Source organism: Egretta garzetta, unplaced genomic scaffold, assembly GCF_000687185.1.
Source record: "Egretta garzetta isolate BGI_Z169 unplaced genomic scaffold, ASM68718v1 scaffold154, whole genome shotgun sequence".
NCBI lineage: Eukaryota > Metazoa > Chordata > Aves > Pelecaniformes > Ardeidae > Egretta > Egretta garzetta.
In genome coordinates this window covers 2617112-2625532 of record NW_009259600.1, presented here as the reverse complement: position 1 = coordinate 2625532, position 8421 = coordinate 2617112, and the positions used below count along the sequence as shown (strand labels likewise).

Sequence of the window (8421 nt, the reverse complement as noted above, 5' to 3'; positions counted from 1 at the left end):
AGGGAAGATGGCTGCCGCCTGCCCCCGCACTCACAGCGCCTCCCACAGGCCGTCAGTCCTCCCGTCCCTCACCGCTCCCTCCTTCCCTTCCGCTGCTATTGCTTAGTTAAATAACGGTAAATACATTTTCTAATTTGTGGTGACTAGCAGTTATCCAGAGAAGAGGGCAAGAAGGGCGTGCTCAGAGCCAGGCCCTTCCAGTGGTCAGCGCAGGCTCAGGCTGCTCAGCCCAGGGTAAAACGGCTGATCCTCCATCCGCCTCCTGCCCATGCGCACCTCAACGCCTTATGAAAAGGCAAAGAAATTAAGCCTTGATCCACGAACAAGGGCAGACTCATGTCAAGTGGCAGAAGCAGCCACTTTGTTTCAGCAGTAGCCTCCCCGGTTACTAAGATGTCCGCATTTGTGCAGGCCATGCCTGTCTATGCCAGTCTCTAGGCTGCAACTAGCCAGGAGGTGGTTCTCAAGCTTTTCAGATATGCCTCTTCCTAGGATGTCAATGTCTGGGGGAGAAGCAGGATGACTAGCAGAAGCTTTTAACTATTTCAGTTATTTGGCTGAATTTCTCAAATATTTTACCAAGAAAAGAGCTCATAAAGGCTGCACAGCAAGTTGTCGGTGTAGATATACAGTGCAAATCTCCTTTTGCCCCAGTCACTGACTGAAGTGACTGGGCTTTTTCCTTTCCTGCAGGACTGCTACTCATCTGCTCAACAGCCACAGCATTCACGTCAAGCGGAACAGGGGATACTGCATCAAACAAGTGCCCGGAATGGCCCTTTCTCAGTCTTGGTCCATTTAACTATCTAGACAGTGACATGCCAGCCATAAACATTCTGCCATTGGGCTGTAAGTGACCCCAGGAGACAGAAAAACTTTCCTCTTTCTCATCTTCCATGAGGACAGAAGTCCATTACATGTCCTGGCTACAACGCAATTTGTTATCCTGTGTCATGTGTGTTACTTTGTGTCGTCAGTTATTTGAGGGAAAAAAATTAACTGCTTCAACTTTCCTGAGTTATTGTTTAATGCAGCCATATGTAAAATGTTCAGTTTCAGAATATGAGTTACAAAATAATCCCCTGGGAGATCATAGTTAGCCTGTTGGCATTATTTGTAGCGCATTGTTCAAATTAGTCTCTTTTGGAAGAAACAGTTTACCAATAATTATGCTAAGCTTTACTTGATACCAGGTTCAGAACAGGCAACTTACTGGAGAGCAATAAAAATGTATATGCATTTTCAAAAGCGTTCTAAGAGTTCAAGACTCAGAACAGTGGCCGTACTGAAGTTCTGGGGCTCAGCAGTTTTCATTTGCAGCAACAGTATATGTAAATATCCCTGGATGTAAGAGATTTTGTAGTTTCTGACAAGATCATACATCTTTAGAAAGGAGGAAAAAATTACACTAAGCAAGTTGTGGCTATATGTTAATATAGCTACAATATTTGGCTTTTATGACTTTGTAGAAACAATCAATACCCAGCCATATGAGACTTTGGCATGGAGGAGTGGCTCATACTGACTCTTTGCTCCAAATCTCTCTACTAAATACTGCTATTTTAGTATCATCGGTATAAATAATTTTATGGAATGGATGCAGATTGTTTTATTCAGTTCACATGGTGGTTTTGTTCAATCAATTTTCAGTGTAAATTATACTTGTTCTAATAGTATCAAAATCTTCCTTCTAGGTACAAAAGTAATTTACATTTGCTTTTTTTTTATGCCAAGTAAATTCATGAATAGTGATGAAAGATCTCATTTTAAAACAATATTTATAAATCAAAGGAAGTGTCAACACTTCAATAAAAAACAAATGTTGAGTATCATGTTGTACTGATAATTAAACAAACACTGAGTAGAAAACAATTAAACAAACCTTAGCACTTCAGAGCTTTCAAACACACTGTAAGCACCTATTAACATTCACAGATCACCTCGGGCATTGGTGGCTGCCCCTGTTTCAGAGAGGTAAGACAGAGAAAGGAAAGGAGCAAAGTGATTTACCCATGGTCACAGAGGTCAAGTGCAAGTTCAAGTCAATGTTAGATTTTGGAAGCTCCTGACTCCCTTTCCATGCTCAAACCACAGTCCTTTTTTGGGGGGTGGGAGTAGGAGGAGGCAAAGGGGAACAGGGTACGTTTCCCATGCTTTCTGCTTTGAGGAACCCAATTTTTACACTGACTGTCCTGATTGAAAGAGTTTGGTTCCAACTTTTGCCTGGATTCTCTTCTAGCTTCACACCTGGTATCAGCTCTTCTGTTTTCCAGCTTCAGACTCTGAAGAAGGGTTCCATGTGGAAAGCAAAGTTGCAAATAACAGCTAAGTGAATATAGATTTTCCCAAGTCTGGCAACCGGTTTTAAGAATGTAAATTGTCATTTTAGCAAAGCAAAGTGCTATTCACAGCTAGGATCTGCCCGCTATTTCCCCCTCTTTACAGGTAATACAAAGTTTCACACGGTTGGGCAGCCTGTAACAGTGAGTGAGATGGTGTGTGTGATGTCAGGGTAGATTACAGTTTAGGAGGATAAGACAAAAGCTGACAAAACCAGAAATTTAAAATGTTTTATATTTAACATTTGTAATAATTATTTCACAGTCTAAAATGAATGCAATTTAAAAAAAAATGCCCTACCCATTTCTACCCACTGGATAGGAAGCACATTAACACCAGGGAGAAAATAATTCAAGTTCTTGCATCCAGGACAGTTCTAGCACTGGAGTGGGTTGCCCAGAGAGGTGGTAGATGCCCCATCCCTGGAAACATTGGAGGTCAGGTTGAACAGGGCTCTGTGCAACCTGATCGAGTTGAAGATGTCCCTGCTCACTGCAGGGGCTGTTGGACTAGATGACCTTTAGAGGTCCCTTCCAACCCAAATGATTCTATGATTCTACAGTAAGTCACTGTGGTCTACACAAACGAAAAGGGATATTATAATGCTATTCTATAAAAATCCTACATGCCAAAGTTTTCAAGAAAATTCATGCTTTAAAAGTTTTTGTACTTCTACCATTAAATAACTCTACAACTCATATAAAAAGACTGTTTGGATTATCACTTCTGGGAAAAGTGAGTATATCATACTACCGTAACTAAAAACTTGCATCAAGTAAGTTACTTGATGTACCTTATAAATAAAAAAGGGCATTTTTAAAAGTAGTGTCCATATGTCATGGCAGTGTTTCAAGTTCCTTTAACTCTGGTTACAAAGGTTCATTTGAGACCTTATAGAGTTCTTTAAGCTTGTCAAACTTTGACCCCCACTCTTGGAGGCAATCGTAATTTAGATCTTCGTCACCACTAATGGAGTCTAAGGAACTAAGGCTCCCTGCTAGAGAGCATTGCCCTTCTAAGCAGTAAAAATGAATAGTGTCAGCTGGAAGACTCTGTAGATCATTGTCTGCATCCCAGATGATTTGAGAAACATATTCCTTGAAGTCTGAGACACTGGTAACAGCTGATGTTGACTGTTTCTGATGTGCATGCTTTGGGAGTGAGTCTCTTTTTGGGCCATTGAGTGTCCTGGAGTGTGGAGCAGCTGCTGTCAAGGAGAAGTGGGGAATGGTATGGAGAGGTTTCTTTAGTTCATCTATATCGTAAGCATTCTGGGGAAAAAAAAAAGAATGCAAATATCAGAGAGAAACAACACAAAAGGAAAGGGGTTCCAAAAAATGTTTTAAAACTCAATGCAAGACCAAACTGGATTCTGTGAGTTCTCTGCACACTGAAGAAAAGAGAGGGCCTAGTTCAGAGGGCTAAGTTCAGATCATACCAAATCCCTTTGCATAGTGATAGTCTTCAACTAAAGCAAGAATGCTGTGTCCAGAGCAGCCCCCTCAAAGGTGGCCACAGATGACCAGCATCGTGAAAGGTACAGAATGGGTTTAAATAGAAGCCTCCAACTCAAGAGTACTTCAGGTTAAAAAAAAAAAAAAAGCCAACTGGATAAGGACAATAAGTTAAATAAAAGGTCTGGGAAAGGAAGGTGAAGAGAGGTGGGGTTTGCAAAGGCTGAACTGAAGCTGCATCTTACCTGATCATGTTCTCCACCTCCTTCTTCATTATAATTGAAGACATTTTCTCTAACATCCTCCCAGCTTTCACGCTCTTCAGGAATGTGGTAAATTCCTCCTTTCCGAAACCCTGAACTTCCCCACTGACTCCACACTGTGTAGGAGACCAAGAGTGCTGGAAGAAATAAAGACACATATTTGTTACATGACATCTGACAAAGTATGATGCATGATAAACAAAGAGTAACATGACTCCTGAGATATTAAACTCTTAATTTGACAACCAAATTCCCAGGCAAGAGATGCACAATTGTTAATATATAAACAACTTATATTCAGGAATGTAAAGGATCATCTATGTATATTACATCATAAACTTCATTAAAAGGGTATTTTACTTACCTAAAGGAATCCATTTAAATAGAAGGCATTTTGGCCAATCTCTGGCCTTTCACCAATCCTGAGTAAATAAGATACCCAAAGTAAGTAAAACACTGTTTTAATGAAGGTTGCAAGTGTAATATAATCATAGAGTCTTTACTATTCTGAGATGTGTATGCAGTTTTTCTTTATCAATATGAGAAATGGTTTTATGGTGTGATTAACTTTTCAGCAAAAGCGCGCCTGAAACTGGGCACAGTGTGAACATTTCTTTCTGCCCCACACACATAATGAGGCTTGCCTGTTAAGATCATCGGCTTTCTAGAGAAAGATCTCTGCCTTCCTAATATGCGAGTAGCACGTACTAGCTGTAGGTCCTACCTAATACCTAAGGGCTTGAGGCAGGCAGGAGTTTCAGATGGATGTGGCTGCACACAGATTTGCACACATAGATGGAAAGCTCTTATTTAAGAAGGACTGAAAATAAGTGATTCTGAAGTCCTAAATTTGCTTGAACTGGCTTCAAAGCAAGTAAACTGTAACTATGTGCTCATGCCTGTCTCTTAGCATCCTCAAATGAACTTCCAGCTGGTAATCTCCAGAAAAAGTGAAACACTGATCACAACATCCAGGGTAAAGCAGATTTGATTCAATGGAGCAAGGCACAAAATTAAAAAGAAAGAAGAAAAGTACTTGCTTTCCTACCTAGGAAGACAAGGAGGCACATGCTGATTGCCAGAATAGAGCCAGAGCTCAGTCCAACGGGTCTTCCAGCCTTCACCTGGCTAATTTCACACCATCTTCCCTTATAACCTTCGGGGCACTGGCAGATAGTCTTGTCTTGGGATTGAGCCACACAGGTACCCCCATTCCTACAGGTCCAGTGTCCACAAGGTGATGAGGTACAGTGTCTGAGCCCTGTAAGGTTGTCAGTCACTTCTACTTTCCCAGCTGGACACCTGAACAACAAAAGGAGAAGATACCTTTTAGGCAAGCGAAGCACCTGGAGCTGTATGTTGTTTTGTGCAAAGTTTGTTACCATTTCTTTAAAGCCAATAAAGTCTTTTCAAGCAAACCACAAATCCACATTGAGAGTATGAAACAGATGTAAACTCCAACACAGTGTGCTAGGAGGCTTATGAAAACATGAGCATATGTTCTGCTTTCCCTATCCAGAAGACAGGCGAAGAGCTTCACTCCTTCCTTAAAAAAGGGATCCGCCAGCTTCTGAGCAGACTAACCCTTTTTCTACAGATGTGTTCAAAACCCCTAGATGGAAATGGATGTCTGAGATCAATGGGGTTAGCAAGCACTTGGTATCAGCTTTGCAGTGTTCATCTGCGCCTTTGGGAAAAAGATGTCACTGACCTCCTCAGAGTGACCCATCTTGTCTTTCAGGACTTTAATTGAAAGAGAAAGCGATTTCTTCTGATATGTAATTGGAGGGGCTGCAGGAATGCTGTGAGGAGAACAGCCCTGCTTTTTGTAATCCAAAGAAGAAATACTACTGCATAAATGGAAGAGCCTTCATATTGTTCCATATCAGACTTGCAGGAAAAGGCAAGTTTGGCCCATGCTGGGAGATGAGATGGACAGCAGGATTTGTCCTTGGGATGCCCCTCTCTGGCCAGCTGCAGCAGGGAGTTTCACTGTTAGAAGCAAGTTGCCTGAACTAAGGTAGAAAGAAAGACCTTCCCAACCACCCCTGGATGAAAACAAAAGCTTAATGTACCGGCATTCGTATTTTCTCCACAGGTCTACACAAAGGAAAGGGCTGTAACAGGGCTGGCTGCTGCAGGCGCTGGAATGGCATCCCATCGTGACACCTTGCCGCCTCAGAATTAAGCCAAACTCCGTGCTTTTGCCCTCCACAAGAAGTGGCTGACCATTCAGCTGGACATCACGCATACAACCTGCATCAAAGCAGGGGAGTACACAGAGAAATACGCTGAGTTAGCAACTTCCCCGCCTCAAGCCTTGCCCTCAAACATAGGCAGGAGATCTTAGAGCACTGTAAAACAATTAAAATATTTTTTAAAAAGATCCTCATACTGCTTATCAGTTCTATTTTAGAAGAAGAGCTAAAGGACATGTGCCTATGTGCCCTGGCTCATCTACAGATATGACAATACTTCTCCAGGACAGCTTGGTTGTGCCAATGCAATGATTTAGCAGAACTGTGCTATGAATCAGAACAGATCCACTAAATTAATCTAGATTTAAAACACAGTCTTAAAAGTGGGACTGAATGAGAAGCAACAGAATGGAAAAAGCTGTCTTCTGTTGAGCCGCAATCTCTAAGTCCCAGCACCCCACCCCAGGAAATGGAAAACGCGCGTGTTGTGTCTGTTCTTTAAACCCTTCCAGGGCAAAAAGGGAGCAGCATTAATTCCCTACTTGGGGCCTACATCTTCACTAAGACCAGTTCCAATGGCAAACAGAGAGTTGAACATTAGCTCTGAATTCCCTAGTTGAGGAGATGGGATTTCATGAGCATAGTAGTTGCCATGGGAATTATTACCTGGGGTTTAGACCCTCCAATACACTCAAAGATGATTCTTTTAGGCTTTATGTCCCTCCTTTGGGGAACTCATCACATCACGTACCTTGGAAATCACTCTCTGAATGATTGGGAAGGCGGTTTCCTAGCACAATGCTTGCCCAATCCATTTCAAACCATCTATTTGTACCCAAGACAGAGGTCACTTCTTGATCACCTCCACCACTGTTAACGCGCAGGGTAAATTCGTTGTTGTAGCGCTCCATGGTCAGAAGAACCCACTGGCCATTGTTTATACGTAATGTCCTCATTCTCAGAGAGTGACTTTTGTCCCCCAAGCTGAAGTTAACACTAAAGAAACCCTCAACCACCTAGAAGACAACAATAAAGACATTTAATAACAGAAATACACTTCTAAAAGTTATTACACTGTCCTGCCTCAAGAAATGGACTTGAGGTTTTAAAAAACGAAAGTACCATTTTCATTTAAGTGCGTTATTCCCAGATAAAAATTGCCCTGAGAAAACTGCAAGTCCAGGGGTTATCAGCTTTTTTCTTTACAGGCCACTCTCTCTTCTAACTCAGATGAACCTTTTTATCAATCTTCTCCCTATTGATGCCTACCTCTAAGACTTCCCAGCTGACCCTCCTGTTACAACTGGAATAATTGGCCTCTCCCTGGCTAATATAATCCAGACAGCTTTTTCAACAGCAACAAAAATATAGAGACAATTTTTATAGCTGGAGACAGATAGAAGCAATGGGAAAAGGCAAACAGGACAAAACAATCTTCCCCATTCACGTGTATCATATGCACTAACTCACCTGTACTTTTTGCAGTGAAACAGCTTAGAATCTATGCTTTGAAAGGGTAATACTGAGAAGGACAAGACAAATGAGAGTAGTTACGCTCATGTGGAAAATTCTTGCTCTTATTACATTAAAGAATAGGTGTCCTTAATCAGAAACTGCATATTTTTCTCTCATTGGGGTACTCCATGGCAAATTAAGAGCACTGCAGCAGAATGGCTTTTGGAGTGCTCACCTCCAGTCGGATGTATCCATTCCAATCTGCAGAGGCCAAGCTGAGAAGGGTGCTGTGGGAGATACGGGTGCGTACCATCAGCTGGATCCGAGTGCTGTGCGGGCTGAGGATGCTTCTTGGCTCATAATGGATCCAACTGTCCCTCCCAAAAGCCCATTCTGGAAGAACTAAACATAACACACACAGCCAAAGCAAAAATATCAGAAATTACAGCTCCCTCATATCTCTACTGCTTCAGAATTAACCAATTCTGAATGTCAGATTTTTAGTTCTTAAGAAGCTTTGACAATGTAATGAAGCATGATAGAAAGCAACCCCCCCCACCCCCAAGGGAATTAAGAGAAAAAGAACAATCAAAGGATACAGAATTTAGGTTGGAAAGAGACAATTAGATGATGTCTCTAACATTCTGCCTGTTACAAGCTACACATTCTACCCAATCACTCCTACAATGAGTCAAGTAACTCTTTTATATA

At 41.8% G+C, this 8421-nt stretch overlaps 1 protein-coding gene across 1 annotated transcript in view; it reads right to left on the bottom strand.

Moving 5' to 3' along the window:
• Nucleotides 1-3209: 3209 nt before the first annotated feature.
• Nucleotides 3210-8421, bottom strand: part of LOC104125813 (neural-cadherin) — a 40443-nt gene continuing 35231 nt past the window's right edge. Inside the window, exons 27-32 of the mRNA XM_035893883.1 lie at nucleotides 7946-8112; nucleotides 7007-7271; nucleotides 6133-6313; nucleotides 5106-5359; nucleotides 4040-4194; nucleotides 3210-3611 (exon numbers count right to left, since the gene is read on the bottom strand). Of these exons, the coding sequence (XP_035749776.1) occupies nucleotides 3210-3611; nucleotides 4040-4194; nucleotides 5106-5359; nucleotides 6133-6313; nucleotides 7007-7271; nucleotides 7946-8112 (1424 nt within the window). The remainder of the gene's footprint in view (nucleotides 3612-4039; nucleotides 4195-5105; nucleotides 5360-6132; nucleotides 6314-7006; nucleotides 7272-7945; nucleotides 8113-8421) is intronic.